Genomic DNA, 17,745 nt, shown 5'->3' with positions numbered 1-17,745 from the left:
AGAGGAGATCCGGAGGAGAGTGGAGAGAAGCTGAAGGCCCAGAGTGGGACACAGAGGATTGAAGATTGAATCAGGGTCCCCGGGCCCTTCCTCACTAGGGCCAAGGCAACAACCAATTGCAGATTTGGGAGTTTAATGCAGGTTTGATTTTTAAGCCAAACCTGCTCTAATGATAAATGCATGATGGATGACTCAGACCCGAGAGCTTATCACTGGAGGGGCATATTAAGCAAATATTAAATCAAAAGTTTGTATATATGCGGCTGGGGTTTTTGTGTATGTGTTGGGGGCCACTGACTTAATTGTGAAAAGCTATTTCCTATCAAATTGACTGTGGACGATTTGTAAACAAGTATTGATTAAATTAAAGCCCAAGGCCTTTTGAATTGTTTTTTTTTTTAAGATAGGGTTTCACCTGGCTGTCCTTGACTCACAGAAATCCACCTGCCTCTGCCTCACAAGTGCTAGAATAAAGGCATGCACCACCATGCCAGGCTCAAGTCCTTTTCTTTTAAGTGTGTATAGTGGCTACTTTTCAGTTTAAGAAACTAATGAAGTTGTTTGAACTGTATGAGAGTTATTTATTTAGTTGAGCCTCCTTTCTCATCCCCTCTGACTGCCCAGAAATCCCCAGGACTGCTGCTGAGCAACAGTGTTCCTTGCAAATAGGTGAATTTGAAGTCTGTACTTGAAACCTAAACCTGTCTTATGGGCTGGGCTGATTGAATGATAGGCAAGCGTGGAGGACTGGGGAGCTAAGCGGTATAGAGTGGTGGCCTAGATTTCCAATTTGCTTGGGAATGAGAATATTTTGGATGCATGCATTTTCCTGGTAGCTGGAGTTCTGAAGCTTTAGCACTAACTCTTGGCCCATGGATGTGTCATCGTGTGTCGTGTCCTGTGTCGTCCCATCCCTCCCCCTCCCCGTGTTACAAATACATCATAATTAGCTGACACAGAGTGTCCTGATGTCACTGACATTTTCATCTGTGACTGGGGATATAGCTCCGTGTATAGAATGCTTGCTTAGCATGCATAAAACCTGAGTTTGATCTCCAGCAACCAGCAATGTATAAACTGGTTGTTGTGGCTCATGCCTGTAATCTCAGTGCATGGGGGTAGAGGCTCAGAAGTCATCCTAGGCTACATAGTTCGAAGCTCTTCTGGGATACTTGAGACTTGTGTCAAAAAGAAAGACTTTTTATTACATCATCACTTTAGCTAAGCCCTGTGAACATTGGTTTTGCCACTAAGTGTCATGAGGCAAAGGGACAGTGAAGAGAGAGCATTTGTCCTTGCATGGAGTAGCCTCAGTGATGATTTCATTGGTCCCATAGCTGGTCTACAGAGTTCTGTGCAGTCCTGGCTTCTTCCTGTTTGTAGAACGTTGCTCATGCACTCCAGACTTGTGCTACAAGAGGGTAGTCACTGCATCTTGTGAAGGAAGAAGCTTGGTTTCATGCCAGCCTCAGTGTCAGAGGGACATTGGGATTTTTGACCCAGTTTTCTTTTCCATTCCTGTCCCTCTTAAGCTCTGTCCAGGCACCTGATGGGAATAGGATCCTTGAATGTCCAAGATGCTCAGATGCCTGGCAGCTGGGCTGGATGCTTTAATGTTTATCTTCAGAACACTTATAGAAGTGGTGGCCTTTCACAACAGTCCTCCGGGGAGCCTGCATCCTTATTCTGGAGAGGCCACACCTGATGCTTTGTGCAGGGGTCACCCTTCTCCAGTGCTGACCTCTAGGAGGACACCTTCACGCTTTTCGGTGGGATTTGGGTTGGACACCAAGATGAAACACCCAGTTTGGAATGCAGTGTGATCCCCAGATCTGTGAGTCGGTATTCCACATCTGCAGAGAGAATCCTAGAAAGTGTGGAGCGAGTGTCTGACCTGTAGCAGGATGTTTCTGGGTTGGGCTATGTGCAGAAAACAACCTAAATCCTCTGAGATTATGACCACATGGGGGCTATTGAGCTGTGAATCTGAGTCATAGGGCTGGAAAAGAAGGAAGAGGGCAGGGAGGATGATGTCACCACCCAGAAGCTTATCCTCTGAGTGGGTGGGGACTTTTGATTGCTGTCCCTTTCTGCACACCCTGGGGCAGGAGTGGCAGAGAAATCCACCAGCAAAAGGGGAAGGCCTTGGTTGGGGAGAGGGAGTCATCAGAGTTCTGCCTAGTTCTCCCAGCTGGCAGCTCCCAGCCACCCTCTGAGTTTCTCTGTGGTCCTGGGAAAGACGTCTCTGTACCCTTCCTAATTTTGGCATTACCCTCTCGGGGGAAAACCTGGAATATTTGCTTATGAAGAGGTCCTGACCTGGGGGTGATAGCACTGGGGCAACAGGGACTGGAACTCTTGATGCATGGAGCTACAGTTTCTGGGCAAGCACAGGGAAAGGAGAGAAGAATGAGCCAGGCCTAGAGGTGAAGTTACACTGCATGTCTGCTGCCCTGGAGTCCAGGGATGGTGGGGTCTATGTGGGAAGGGTGCACTCAGAAGGACTAACAGCCTCCAGGACCTAGATGTGCAACCCTGTAGAGGAGGTCTTGGCTGGGAAGAGATGGGGAAGTGCATGAAGAAGGACCCAGGAGGCCTAATCCTCCATTCCTGTGGCTGTAATAACAGTAATGGTAATAGTTATCTCTGGGAATCTGGGCATATAATGTGTACCTATGATCCCAGTACTTAGGAAGTAGAGGCAGGAACATCAGGAGTTCAAGGCCAGCCTCAGCTACATAATGAATTTGAGCCCAGATCTGACTATAGGAGACCCTGACCCAAAGAACTATAAGACAGGCTGAGGGGATGGCTCAGTGGCTTGCCCCAGAAGCTTGAGGACCTATCTGAGTTTGCATTTCCACAAACCACTAAAGCTATCTGTATATGCAATTCCAGAGTTGCTGTGGTGAGATGGGAGGTAGAGATAGAATAATTCTCAGAAGCTAGCCTTATCTCAAAGGAGAAAGGCAAGGGACACCCAAGGTTGTCCTCTGATTGCCACACATATGGCATGGCACCAGTGTGCCTGCATCACACATGAACACACAGGACTCACACACACAATAATAACATTTATCACTGATTTGGTATTAAACACGTACATCGATCTTTTTCTGTTGTCTTTATTCTCATAGCAGCTTTCTGGGTTAGGAATTGTTAGTCCTGTTTTATAGATGAGTCTCAATAGGTAGTCATTGTCATTGACATTTGGTTGTGACTCCAGCAGGGCCTCTGTGTCAGGACTTAAACCTGGGGCTACTCCTGAACCTGTGCTGTGCCCTGGGCAGTTATAGCAGCCTGGCAATTCCAGCTAATAGGTGAGGAATCCAGGCCTGGGGGCATTCATGAGCTAGTTCTAGCACTCATTAGTCACCTTTGCTGGTGATAGGTGATTGTGAGCCAGCCCTAGGGCAGCGGCCTCTCTTCTGGGCTCACATTCTCTATGAACCTGGCCATGGGCCCAGGGCCAGGCGTATTTCAAAAGGCTTCCCAGCTCTAAGGACTGGCAGAGCCTGTTATACTGCTGAGACCTGTCCCTGGTAGAGGCATGCTCCAGAGAAGAGAGACAGAGAGATAGAGATAGAAGGGGACACACACACACACACACACACACACACACACACACACACACACACACAGAGAGAGAGAGAGAGAGAGAGAGAGAGAGAGAGAGAGAGAGGCATTGAATAGAATGCAAGTGGACTCTTCCTGGAGTCTGGCATGACTTCTGGCTGGGCTGGCATTGCCAGGTATGTTTAGATGTACACCTGGCAGGGCTCAACAGATGTTGTTGGGTGAATTCAAGTGTATGTTTCATGGTCTGCCAGCATCTGGCCTAGGATCTATCCTCTGATTTAAGCTCCTATGCTCCTATCTCTTTCTTTCTTTCCATTCTGGCTGGTCCTTCCCCGAACCCAACATGGCTTTCAATTTGTTAAGATCTCTGAACCTCTGATGGTATGTGTTGCCCACACATATGTGCCCCCTTGTGTATGCCCAGATCAGCTTCTCACCTCTTCAGTGACTCTGAGTTCAAGATGGCATCATGCTGCTTTAAGTGGCTGCTAGGTCCTAGAAGATGCTCATTCACTTGGGGGCGTGTCCCTGAGCAGAAGGGAGTAAGAACACTGGGCCAGCACTGCAGTGCATGCCTCACCATGCATGCACTACCTACCAAGGCCTGCGGTTCGCCTTCTTTGGACTTGCAGCCTTGACCTCTGGGTGGTTGCGATCATGTGGGTGGGGAGGCCAGTCACCCTGTCCTGTGTTCTCTCTTCCTCTTCTGTGGGCTTCCTGCAGGCACAGGGAAAACAGGTTAAGGATGCTGGGAAGACCTTGGGCCGCTCTGCAGATGGTTCTGGTGGCTTGCCACAGTCTTGACTCACACAGTCATTTTGAGAGGAAGTCGGGTTGTTCTGTTGGGCTGGGGCATGGTATCGAGTGGGTAGCCTTGGACACAAAAGGCCCAAACTGACTCATTGTCAGGAAAAGAAAACCATCCTGGAGGCACCTCCCCAGGGAATTCTAGAGACCCTTCTTTCCTTGCCCAGGTCCTCCACCCACTTACAGAGCATCTACTGCTTGTTAGGTTAGTTTAATTGTCTTACTCAGCCAAGCCCTGTGAGGACAGGTCTTATTATTCCTATTTTATGAATGAGCAAACTGGGGGTCATTATGTATCCCCAAAGTCATATGACTTTGGGAATGGCAGAGTATGGATTTGAACCTATAACTCCAAAACCACCTTCTTAGACACTAAGGCCCACTTTCATCAGACCTTCAGTGATGTTGCCATCCCAGCATGTGATTGTAATCTCATCAGGGGTCAGTGACATGGACCCTTCTTAGGGAACGAGAATGAGAATCTAGCAAGTAAGTAGTAGAACCACACATCTTTTTAAAAATACATTTTATTTTTATTTTTATGTGCATTTGTATTTTTGCCATGGGTGTCAGGGTCCCCTGAAACTGGAGTTACAGACAGGTGTGAGCTGCCATGTGGGTGTTGGGAATTGAACTCCAGTCCTCTGGAAGAGCAGTCAGTGCTCTTAACCACTGAGCCATCTCTCCAGCCCGCATCTATGATACTATTGTTTTCTCTTTTCCTTTTGTTTATTGCAGAAGAATTATACATTCATTGGAAAACAAACAAATCAAAAACAGAATGTAATAAAAAACAAAAGTGGACTGGACCCTCATTCCCATATTCCAGGGGTGGGTTCATCATTAGGCTCTAGATCCTTTCTTCCTTTGTAAGCATCTGTCTGTTCATCCATCTGTCCATCTAAGCACAGGTGCACTCATCCATTCATCCACCATTTGAACAGAGAGCACTGAGCTCCCTATGGGCCAAGACTTTGCTGGGCTTAAGGATGTAAGAGTTAAAGGAAACCCACGTGGTTGCAACTCAGGGAGGTCCTGAGGCGCTGATCAGCAAGGTGCAGAGCATAGCAAGGACCTCTTTCAAGTGGCAGACTTTGCTCTGGCTTTGCTGTCAAGGCTACCTTCAGGGCAAAGAGGTATTACTCATGTCATCCCAGAGGAAGGGACTACAGAGGCAAAAGCAATCCCTCATGACATAGGAAAGAGGGTCTTGTGCTATAGATGCTGGATGCAGCCACTGAAATGAGAACAAATGGGAGGAAGTGAGTGTGGGGATGTGAGCAGAGCCAGGTCAGATAGGTCTCCCTTGGAGCTGAACTGTTATTGCGAATGGATGAGCAAGCCTGGGTTCCCTGTGGAAGGGTGTGATTGGATGCAGCATATGTTTATGAGTCCATGTCTATGCATGTGAGTGTGTTCTTGTAGGTGCAAGTGTGTATGGGCACATGCATGTGTGTGAGTAAGTGGAAGCCGGAAGTCAACCTTGATGTCTTCCTCAGTTGTTAACTACCTTGCTTTCTGAGAGAAGGTCTCTTACTTAATCTGGATCTCACTGATTTAGTAAGCCTGGTTGACCCGTGAGCCCCAGGGATCCATCTGGAAGCCCTTTCCCTGCACTGGGATTATAGGCATGCCATCAAGCCATCACACGCTTCTTTTCTGTAGGTGCTAAGCTGAGATCCTCATGCTTGTGTGGCAATCACTTTATCCACTGAGCCATCTCCTCAGCCCCTGGATCAGTTCCTTTAGATTGTTGATAGCTGACAAATCGATTGCTAACACCTAGACCATATCCTTCCTAGCAACCTCAGTAAGTCTTTACTGAGGGTTTCTGCAGGAGAGCTGAGAAAAGACTCTGGTAATGGCTTGGCTCAGTGCCCAGCCCTGAACTGGGGGTGGGGCAGGGGTTCTTCCTGAGTCAGGTCTGGTCACAAGCCCAGGCTTGAGGTTGGGTCCACAGCCTCTCAGTATCATATGGGCTGGATTCCCTACAAGGAGGCTGATCCCTGGGAAGAAGCCATCGAGAATAAAAGAGGAGCCCATTAAGGGCTGTGGAGAAAATAAGCATCCACATGGTGACTACTCGTGTGCGTGCGTGCGTGCGTGTGTGTGTGTGTGTGTGTGTGTGTGTGTGTGTGTGTGTGTGTGTGTTACTCCATTCCCAAGGAGGGAAAGCACAGGTGTCCAGGAGGAATTGAGCAAATCAGGTGAGGAAGGGGGTGGTCTGTTTTAATTGTATCTGGCCCCTGGGATTGGCTGTCCCTGTGTTGAGCGAACTTAAGAGTCACTATCTCCAAGAAACTGTCAGGGATATTTCAGGACAGTCTGGGGTAGAACGTGGGAAGAGGGGGTGGAGGTGTGGGCCACAGCATCCCAGCTCCCCAGTGCACAGAAGCAACCTGGAATCCTTAAGTGACCTCTGCCTCATCTTCCCACAGCTCTTCCAGAGTACCATCTTCCCAGAATATGCTGTGACGTTCACTCCTTCACTCCTCCGTCACCTCTGCCACCTCCTCTCCCAGACAGAGGAGTGTCCCCTTTTCTGAGCAGTCCTTCCTAAGCCTCCCTGAAAGCTGTCAAGGAATTACTAATTCACCATTACCTAGATGCACCTGTACCAAAGGACTGGTCATATTATACTTGCATTATACATTGGTTCCCCAAACCTTTGCCCTGTATTCATTATGAAAATGTGGTACTTTAGGGGCTGGGGGGATGGCTCAGTTAATTAAGTGCTTGCCTTACAAACATGAGGACCTGAGTATGGATCCCAAGAACCCAAGTAAAAGCCGGGTACAGGGATACCCTACAGTCCCAGCACTCGGGGAGGTAGAGACAGGTAGATTCTAGCCAGCAAGCCAACCAGCCAGCCAAGCTGGGATGGACTTGGATGGACCCAGTGAACTGGCAAAGCAACACAGAGAACCTAGAAGCTCCAGTCCTCTCCAGCTTCATCAGAAACGGGGCGGCTAGACCTGACAAGGTGGCCCGGATTTCAAGGACTTGTGGTTTTGAGTCACACATTTGATAATCTATTGCTTTAGTGAATTGTGTGGCACAGATGCCCAGTGGTGACCTTGCTAAGGAAGAGCAAATACTTGCAGGGCCATGAGAAAGGGCACATGCTTGTTCTGTGCTGTTGTAGGGACTTCTTGAGAACTGATATAGGCTGTCCTGGGAGACAGAGCTTGGCTCAGAGTAAGCAAGCATTTTCCACCAATGAGAGCTGCCTCCAAGCAGATTGCCTGGGGTTGAGAGTAGCTGGTTCCCATCCCCGGAGAGAGCAAACAAGCTGGCAAGGGTGGCTAGGGAAAGGTTCCCTGTTGGGACACCTAACCATCTACTTCTGCAGTTGCTCCAGATTTTGTTCTGGGGTCTCTTCTCATTCTATTGGTCTCCCCCAGGGGTCCCAGTTTTGGTTTCTGTGGCCACCAGTGTGTGAATGACTTCCCCTGTTTTTCGCTCTGCCGTGGATGAACCTAGCTTAATTTTAATGTGATTTTTTTTCTTCCCCTGAAGTATGCTTCTCCCTCTTCTCCACATCCTACTCTGGGTTCACATTCACCCGTTCTAAGCATTACCCTTTTCTCCTTCCCAACAACCCCTGGGTCCCTTCCATCCTTGAAATATCTCTTAGCTGGGCTCTGACATCCATTGGTGATTGTTGAGACTGTGTGTGGCTCAATTTTTGAGATACCTATTTAGATGGTTTCTTTTGTGGCTCTGAGCGCTAGCAATTTTCCTAGGGTGGAGAGAGAAGGAAGAGACAGAGGATGGCTCCTTAAATTAGTTCATTCAGATGCCGTAAGAAAGACCAAAATAACAGTGACTTATGCTAGAACAGATGCTTATTTCTCACCCATGTGATCATCTGGCTATATCCAGGACTGAAGCCATAGCCCCAGGGACCCTCTGTTTTGCTGCTTTGTAATGCTTGGGGTGTTGCCCTGGCAGTGTGGTCCTACAAGCCTTTTGACATCTCTGTTCCAATCCTTGGAAGGGGGAGGAGAAAAAAGAGGGCACCCTCCATCTTTAAGGACATGACCCAGAACTGTACCTATTAGTTCCTCTGAAATCTTATTAGCCAGAAAATGATCATGTGGACACACCCAGCTGAAAGGGAGTCTGGGACCTGTAGTCTTTAGCTGAGTGGCTCTATGCCTGACTAAATGCTACCAAAGGGGAGAACAGATTTAAGGAAATAATTGGTGGCTTCTGTGTTAACATGGCTATATGAATTTCAATGTGAGTTTCGTGATAGTAAGAAGATCCATTAGGTTTGGCAAAGTTTTTCTTTTAGAAATATTGAACGTCAGAGAGTGACGTGCCAGAGGTGGTCAAAAGAGGAGGTCAGATCTCCTGGAACTGGAATTATGGATGGTTGTGACTCACCATGTGGGTGCTGGGAACTGAACCTGGGTCCTCTGCAAGAGAAGCAAGTGCTTTTAATCGCTGAGCCTTCTCTCCAGCCCTGTAATTTTTTAAAAAAGAAAGGTGAGTGGAGTCATTGTTTTTCTATTGTGATAAAACACATGACCAAAGAAACCTACACAAATAGGAGGGGCTTACAAGCTGGGTGCGGTGGCGCAGTCCTTTGATCCCAGCACTCGGGAAGCAGAGGCAGGTGGATCTCTGTGAGTTCGAGACCAGTCTGGTCCTCAGAGTGAGTCCCAGGATAGCCAGGGCGGTTTACACAGAGAAACCCTGTCTCGAAAAAAATAAATAAATAAATAAATAAATAAATAAATGAGGGAGGGAGGGAGGGAAGGACAGGAAGGAAGGAAGGAGGGAGGGAAGGAAGGAGGGAGGGAAGGAAGGAGGGAGGGAAGGAAGGAAGGAAGGAGGGAAGGAAGGAAGGAAGGAAGGAAGGAAGGAAGGATGGATGGGCTTACTTGGGCTCATGATAGCAGAGTGAGGGTACGGTGGCAGGAACAGCCGAGAGCTCTCATCTTGAGCTACAAGCAGGCAGAAGAGAGCACACTAGGAATGGTGCCAATCTTTTGAAGCCTCAAGCCTGCCCCTGGTAAAACCCCTCCTCCAACATGGCCACACCTCGTGTGTGTGTGTGTGTGTGTGTGTGTGTGTGTGTGTGTGTGTGTGTGTGTGTGTGTTTGCCTGCATGTATGACTGTGTGAGGGTGTCGGAGCCCTGAAACAGGAGTTACAGACAGTCGTGAGCTGCCATGTGGGTGCTGGGAATTGAACCCGGATCCTTTGGAAGAGCTCTTACCCACTGAGCCGTAACCCCCATGGAGGGCACACCTCTTAAGCCTTTCCAAACAGCTACCAACTGGAGACCACGTATTCTAATATGTGAGTCTATGGGAGCCATCTTCACTCAAACCTCCATGGTGGGAGACCTCATTAAGACTATACAGTGAAGGGTCAGAGCTAGGATCAGAACCCCAAACGTTGGGCTCATTTTCTGCCGTTGTGTATATGTGCGTGTGCAGGTTTGTATGCTGTGTGGTTACTAGCTGTGGGAGCCAGAGGACAGCCTTGGCTGCCGTTCCTCAATTGTCATCCACCATGGTTTTCCTTTGTTGTTTGTTTTTGTTTTGAGACAGGCTCTCTCACTGGCCCACAACTCACCAAGTAGGATGGGTTGGTTCACCAGTGAGCCTAGGGATCTCCCTGTCCTCATCTCCCTAGCCCTGGGATTAGAAGCACGCCTCACCATGTCTGGTACTCCCCTCCCCCGCCCTGGGGGGATTCTGATGGTCAAACTTGGTTCCTCCCGCTTTCGCTTTCGAGGCCTTACTTGGTCTTCATTTGCTGCCATATCAAGGAGATGGGGGCTAAGATGGGTCTCACCTTTCCCAGCCTTACCTGAGAGCTGCTCCAGGCCCTCAGGACACACTTGGAGGCTGTGATAGCTCTCAAGTGCCACCGAGCAGCCCTCCGTGGTAAAGTGGGCTCCACTGAAAGGCGCATCCTCCTGTACCGGGGTCTGCTACTTGAGAGCACACACCACACAGATGAGTGAGTCGCCTTTGTCCCCTTGGCCTCCCCAGCAGGTAGTCCATGCATGACTAAAGGAGTTGTCCAGGACACAGATGAACCTGCTGTATGCGAGGACTCAGTCAGTTGCACATGACATACACTTAGCTGGAACTAGACGTAGGGGAGAAAGACCGGCCCACCTAGGACTGCAGCTCGCTTCAGGGATATCTGGATCCAGAAACTTTGCTTATATTTTTAGAGTTCTATGACTCTCACTTTTGTCCTTTCTATGGGAGGTTGGGGAGTGTTTGGCAGGCCTTGGGGTGGGGCTAGAGAGATGGTTCTGTGGTTAAGAGCATGTATTACTCCCGCAGATAACCGAGTTCGGTTCCCAGCCCTCACATGGTGGCTCACAGCTGTCTGTAACTCCCACTTCAGGGGATCTGACATCCTCTTCTAGACTTTGTGGGCACCGGCACTCACGTGTGCACGCACCCACACGTGTACAAACCCACATGCAGCTTGCTACACATACTCCAAAACCAGTCAGGCTGGAGAGATGGTTCTGCAGTTAAGGGCACTGGCTGCTCTTGCAGAGGACCTGAGTTCAGTTTCTAGCACCCACATGATGGCTGACAACCGTCAATTTCAGGGGATCCAACTCTTTTTTTTTTTATTTTTTTTATTTTTTATTTTTTTGGTTTTTCGAGGCAGGGTTTCTCTGTATTGTTTTGGAGGCTTTCCTGGAACTCGCTTTGTAGACCAGGATGGCCTCGAACTCACAGAGATCCGCCTGCCTCTGCTTCCCGAGTGCTGGGATTAAAGGCGTGAGCCACCAACGCCCAGCTCCAACTCTTTTTTTAAATAATAATAAAAAAAATTTTAAAAAGCCTGGAGTGATGCCAGTGGTTATGGTGGCCCAGAGCCCATTGGCAGTCAGGTTTGCTGTTCTGAATGTATGTGGTAATGAGTCTTGGGTGATGTCTTGAGAGTGTCTTTGGGTCCTACTTCTGCTGTGTTTTTGGATAAGCTTGCAGTAGCTTCAAGGTGAGGATGGCTGGCCCTTACTTACAGTGTTTCTCCCGGAGGCACTCAGCACTTTTTCTTGGAAGGGCTCCATGGAGTTTCTAGGCTGAAATTACAATGGTGGACTTCATGGGTCCAGAATGGAGAAAAGGAATCAAAGGGAGCAAGCTTAATGTTCACTCTGGAAGCCTCTCATGGACCCTCTGGAGTGAGGGACAGCTTTGTTCTGGGGAAACATAATTAGTCTGATCAGGAGAGAACTCTTGCATTCCCACACCTTCAGCAGACATCCACAAGTGATCCTGGGGTGGGTAAACCTCAGTAACAGGGTATAGCTTGAAGCATGGGAAGACATCCTAGAGAGAGCCTTGGGCATCAGGTAGAGGAATTCAGGTCTTCTCTTGTAACTACTGGGGAGCCAGGGGAGATTTTTTGGGGGGAACAGGGGCAGGGTATGAGCCTGATTCTTGTCTTAGGTCTCAGAAGGCACCCGAGAGAATGAGTTTGGTAGGGGGTGAAAAGTGGGACTTATGGGGTCACTGAAGAGGGCCCAGGTGGCCCTGGATGGCAGGCACAAACAGCAGTGAGAGGGCTTAGTGGGACCCGAGAAGCCCTGTCAGACTCAGGGTTCATTTGCTTTAAGATAGGGTGTCTTGTTGCCCAGGCTGGCTTTGCACTCACTCTGTAGCTAAGGATGACCCTGAACTCCTGATCTTCCTGCCCCCACTTCAGAGTTCTAAGATTACAGGCATGTACCACCACACCTGACTTATGAGGGCCTGGAGGTTGAACCCAGAGCTTCTAGGTCATTCTGCCTGCCAGATAAGCCCTCAACCAACTAAGCCACATCCCAGTTCCCAGGCTCTGCATCTGTCTAGGGGATAAAAGAGGACACAAGACTTAGAAACTGGCAACTCTGTAGGTTTTAGCTTCCTGTGGCACATAGCCAGTAGTCCAGGCAGCTGCCTGCTAGGTTTTCCTGGAGGCTTACGGTGGCAGGAAGTGGTATCCCCAAGGATGCCGCTATGAATCAGAGCTGCTGACAGGGAGGCTTTGAGGCCACCAGACTTTGGACCGGAAGCATCTGGACAGGAAGAGGCTGCCCAGGGCTTCTCTGTGGTGGACTGTGGATAGCCAAGGAAGGGGTTGGCTATTCAGGATGCTGGGTTTGGCTGAGGGATTCCCTCTGTGCAGCTTCCTGGCATGGGAAATGGGAGAATGGGTATGTGATAGGATGGAAGGGCTGTCCCCGGGTTCCTGAGGCTGGATTAGATGCTCGGCTGTAGGTAGGATTTGCTCTATGAAGGGTGGAAAGGGATTGCTGCAGGGTGGGCTCTTTTCATCTCTGCTCAGTGACAGATGATGTGACATTAAGAAACTCAATTGTTTGCATTTGTTTATGTATTTATTTGTTTGTTTCTCTAGCAAAAATGCAAGCAAGACAAGCAATCTATTGCTGGGGATGACCAGGAGGGTATGAAATGTGTGTATTCTTGCTAATTATTGTTAGGTGGGACAGATGGACATGGGTCACATGGCTTGAGCAGGCAACAGTGAGGGACAGAAGAAGTGGTGCATATAGCCTGACTGCGTCAGGCACCTGGGGGAAGCCAGAGTACAAGCCGAACCCAGGGAAGTCTGGGACCTCTCTGGCCAGATCTATTGCAATAGATCCAGTTCTTGCTCAGGTCTGACACTGACACCAGCTCTGCCCCTGGCCTCTTTCATTTCTTCTGGGTCTTGGTTGCTTGGTACACATGTATTAAACTAGCAGATGCCCCTCCCAGACTCCACACCCATACATCCGGGTACTCCTAGACCTCTGCCCTGTGGGGTTTCTTCACACACGCTCCTAACCTAACGCACCCCATACCAAATGTTCCACATTTCCTGTCCTGGTGATCTGAGCCCAAAAGCAACTGACCCGACTGTTACCTTCCTCATTTCCTACACCCTTAAATGCTGTCATTTTTACTCACACCTGCTTCTCCACTTGGCTGGCTTCTCATTTATTCTGCAGATACTATCAATATAGGCCTCACAATGTTGTTTCTCTATTCCAGAATGCTCAGTGGCTCTGGGCTGCTTTTAGAGTGGAGTATACTTTTCAAGCTGAACCCCGAGTTTCTCGAAAACCTGTTCTTTTACTCTCCCATCAGCCAAAGTGACCTGGGCACAGCCTGGATCCCAAGCTCATCAGCTTTGTCTTGCTGGTTGCCTGGTATCTTCCCTCTTACAGTAGGATGGTCCTGAGGAATTAGGGAGGCATTGGGAAGGAACTTGGGAGACAAAGGCCTCTCTTCCTCTTCCACAGGCAGGAGCAGCCATCCGCCACGGAGAGCCCAGCTGTCAGCTGCCTCACATGAAGATGCCGTGTGGACGGGGTGGCCCCTGTGTGAGTGTGTGTATGCACACAGCCCTGGGAGTACTGTACTTCTGCCTCACAGGTGAGGGGAGGGATTGTGGTCATAGGGGTGTGTGGGGATGCCTACTTCTTCCTGTGCTCCTTCCAGGCTGACTCTGTCATGAAGAATCATACTGATTTCCATCTCTGGGATCCACAGGCAACCTTCTTCACCTTAGTCTTTACTTTTTCATCTGTGAAATGGGACTTGAGCCCTGTGCACTATGGTGATGCAGATTCCCGAACACACTGTGTAAACTCTCTTTAGGACCCTTGTACATAGGTTTTCCTCAGCCAAGAACTTTCTGCCCTCAGACAGAGGCATGATTCTACTCTTTATTTTGGTGCAAGCCTTTTCTCAAATGACAGGTCCTCAGCATTCTTCCTTGGCTACTTTGTATAAAACATAGTGCATTCTTCCTAGCATTTACCTCCCCTTGACTGTGGTTCCTTTGTTTATTGCATGTTGTCCCCCTGCTCAGGAGACAGGATCTGTCTATCCTAAGGGGTGGAATGGATGCTTGCTATGTAGTCAATGCTCAATCACCATGATGAATAAATGAAGGGACCTCCCATATAGTGCTTGGTTAAGTAAATGCCATTCAGCCCATGGAGAAAACAAAGCCTAGTGTCTTGTGCCATCTAGTGGTCATCAGAGGCAACACCATTTCTATCCCTCAGGGTTGACTTCTTATTTTGTTATTTTTGTTTGAAACAAAGTCTCACTATGTATCTCTGGCCCTCCCGGAACTCACTATGTAGACAGGCTGGCCTCAAACTCACAGAAATCCGCTTGCCTCTGCCTCTTGAGTGCTGGGTTTAAAGGTGTGAGCCACCACCACACCCAGCCTGGTTCTCACTTCTTTTTAGAAAGAAAGGGACTTTGGGTGACTTAAGTTCCATGTCCCATGCAAGGGACAGCTTGGTCTATTTGGCAAGAATGAGAAGTGGCCTAAGCTTTCATGGGATTACTGAAAAATATGCAGACTCCGCATCACACACTAAGGAAATCTGGAATTCCTAATAAAACACTAACCGCAGAGCAAATGCAATTTTCTAAGCCTTCTATGGGTACTGTATTCAGCTAGTTTCATTTGAAGGCCATGCTTCACATATTTTGAACCTCTCACCTCACCGTGGCCAAGGCCAGCAGACTCCCCAGATCCTTCCTGACTCCTCTGAAGGAGAGACGAAGTGCGGACAGAGGCTCCTGGGAGCGAAGTTGCTGGGAAGTCCGTGGAATAGGGACACAGGTGGCACGGAGGAGCCTGTCCCAGGGCCCTTTTCTCTGGGAGCTCAGGGTTCCCCTCAGGATGGAGGCATCTTGGGCTTTTGTGATTTCCATTCTGCTATAGTTACTTTTCTATTGCTGTGACAAGACACCATGACCAAGGCAACTTATAAAAGAAAAAACATTTCACCAGGAGGCTTGCTTACAGTGTCAGAGGCTGAGTCCATGACCATCATGGTGAGGAAAGTGACAGCAGGAAGACAGGCATGGCAGAGATCTAACATTTAATCCACAAACACAGAGCAAAGTGAAGGATGGCATGGGCTTTTGAAACCTCAAAGCCCACTTCCAGTGACACACCTCCTCTAACAAGGCCACACCTCCTAATCCTTCCCAAACAGTTCCACCGACTGGAGGCCAAACATTCAAGCACGTGAGCCTATGGGGGCCATTCTCATTCAAACCACCATAGGGTCCTTTCTTCTCACCCTTCATCATTCAGCAAACATTGATAGTTCTGACTGCATCTCAGATCTGGCTGGTTCTACGGCCACTCTCCACTTTTTTTTGGGGGGGGCAGGGTCTCACTATGTAGTCCAGGCTGGCTTTGGGTTTACAGAGATCCGCCTGCCTCTGCCTCCTGAGTGCTGGGATTAAAGCCTTGTGGCTGACTCCGGTGCTAACTCGCTCACATGTCCTTTCCTCCACTGCATCACTGTCACTTCTTACAAGGGCCTCTGAGGTGGCCCCCATCAGTCTCCCTCTCACCCTCCTATAATATAGCCTCCCTTTGTAGAAAAGCCAGGGTGAGCTTCGGCCTTTGCTGCCCACATCACATCTAATAGCTGGCATCCTCCTTAAATCTGTGCCCTCAAAGTGGGAAACCCCAGGTTTCTTCCAGCATCTCTCAAAAAACAAACAAGAAAACAACAACAACAAAAAAAGCAAAAAAGCAAAAAAAAAAAAAAAGAACTCTGTCTATATACTTTTTGTAGGCACCCCTGCCTAATTACACAAATAGTATGTGTTTGTGGGAAAACACAAATGCCCTGGCAGGTGGGAGTACCTGCAGGCTTGGAAGCTGCCTCTGTGTTGAGCCCCTGGCTTTTTTTGTTCTTTCTTTCTTTCTTTCTTTCTTTCTTTCTTTCTTTCTTTCTTTCTTTCTTTTATGGTACTCCCTCGTTTTGTCCCCTCCCTTTTTGGGACAGAATGGATCCAAAGCTGGGCAAGCGTTCTAACAGTGAGGCACTTCCACATCCTGTTCCCTCCCAAGTCTAATCGCAAGCTGATAAATATCTGTGTTCATCACAAACTGCCTGTCTATTCTATTAGGACGTAAATAAGCTCTAGGGTGTGACCTGGGTCTTGGTCCTGTTACATTATAATTATAATTCATGTTGACACATTGCTGCTCACAATGAGGAGCACAGACACGGAACTTACCTTGGGCCTCAGACACGAAAGGGAGAGTGTGCAAAGTCTAGAGATAGCTGGGGAAGGAGAGAGACCCTGAAAACCTTACCTTTCCTAATTGCAATGCCCCCTTCTCCTCACCCCCAGGAGCTGTGGAGGTCCAAGTCTCTGAAGACCCCGTGGTGGCCTTGGTGGACACTGACGCCACCCTACATTGCTCCTTTTCTCCGGAGCCTGGCTTCAGTCTGGCACAGCTCAACCTCATCTGGCAGCTGACAGACACCAAACAGCTGGTGCACAGCTTTACTGAGGGCCGGGACCAAGGCAGTGCCTATGCCAACCGCACAGCACTCTTCCCTGACTTGTTGGTGCAGGGCAATGCGTCCTTGCGGCTGCAGCGCGTCCGAGTGACCGATGAGGGCAGCTACACGTGCTTTGTGAGCATCCAGGACTTTGACAGCGCTGCTGTTAGCCTGCAGGTGGCAGGTGAGCATGGAGAGGGGGTGCCCTCCACGTCCACTCCTCATTCTTCTGCATGCGGCCCCTTACACACTGCTCACCGCAGACGCTACTCCTGCGAGCCTCATGCATCCTTTCTTCCACTGTATCTTCTGCACTGATGATGTTGGCAACCCCAGCCCTCTGCTACCCTCCAGCATTCTTAGTCCAGCATGACTCTGGAGCCCAACAACAACCTGGGGACAAGGTGACGGTCACATGCTCCAGCGCCCAGGGCTGCCCTGATGCTGTAGTGTTCTGGCAGGGATCACCCTTGACTGGCTATGGGACCGCATCTTAGGTGGCCAAGGAGCAGGGCTCGTTTAATAGGCACAGCATGCTTAGGGTGGCCCAGGGTGTTAATGGCACCTAGAGATGCCTGCTATCCAACCTGGTGTTGCAGTAGGATGTACATAGCTCAGTCATCAGGACAATCCACAGAAGCCCCATGGGTTTTTATTTTTTGGTCTTAAATGGCACCTTAAAGAGAGGTTATAGTTCAGTTGCATTTGAAGTTAAAGGATGTTAGTTCCCTATCTTCAATCTCCCAGACAATGGAGATACCTGATAATGACAGGTGAATGTTGGGACAGGGGACTCCAAGGAGCGTGGAGTCACTGATCAAAAGCTTTCTTGACCCTCCAGACCCTAAGGCTGTAGAAGTTTCCAGGAGGGATGGAGACGCATCTGGGTCAGCAGAAAGGCACAGGACAGGAGAGCCAAAGGAACTCTCCCGGGGAAGGGGTTGCCCTTGACAACCCCATCACCCCAAGTCTGAATCCCATGGATGGCTCTTTGTCAGACAAAGCGGGTCTGCTGTGAAGATCAAATATGAGACTCTCTGT

At 49.1% G+C, this 17,745-nt stretch overlaps 1 protein-coding gene across 1 annotated transcript in view; it reads left to right on the top strand.

Moving 5' to 3' along the window:
- Positions 1-17,745, top strand: part of Cd276 (CD276 molecule) — a 31,704-nt gene that overhangs the window by 1,194 nt on the left and 12,765 nt on the right. The window contains 4 exon segments of the mRNA XM_021226874.2: positions 13,669-13,801; positions 16,550-16,905; positions 17,068-17,089; positions 17,092-17,355. Coding sequence (XP_021082533.1) covers positions 13,669-13,801; positions 16,550-16,905; positions 17,068-17,089; positions 17,092-17,355 — 775 coding nt within the window.

Source organism: Mesocricetus auratus, unplaced genomic scaffold, assembly GCF_017639785.1.
Source record: "Mesocricetus auratus isolate SY011 unplaced genomic scaffold, BCM_Maur_2.0 Super-Scaffold_100022, whole genome shotgun sequence".
Classification (NCBI taxonomy): domain Eukaryota; kingdom Metazoa; phylum Chordata; class Mammalia; order Rodentia; family Cricetidae; genus Mesocricetus; species Mesocricetus auratus.
This window is presented reverse-complemented; position numbering and strand designations above follow the sequence as displayed.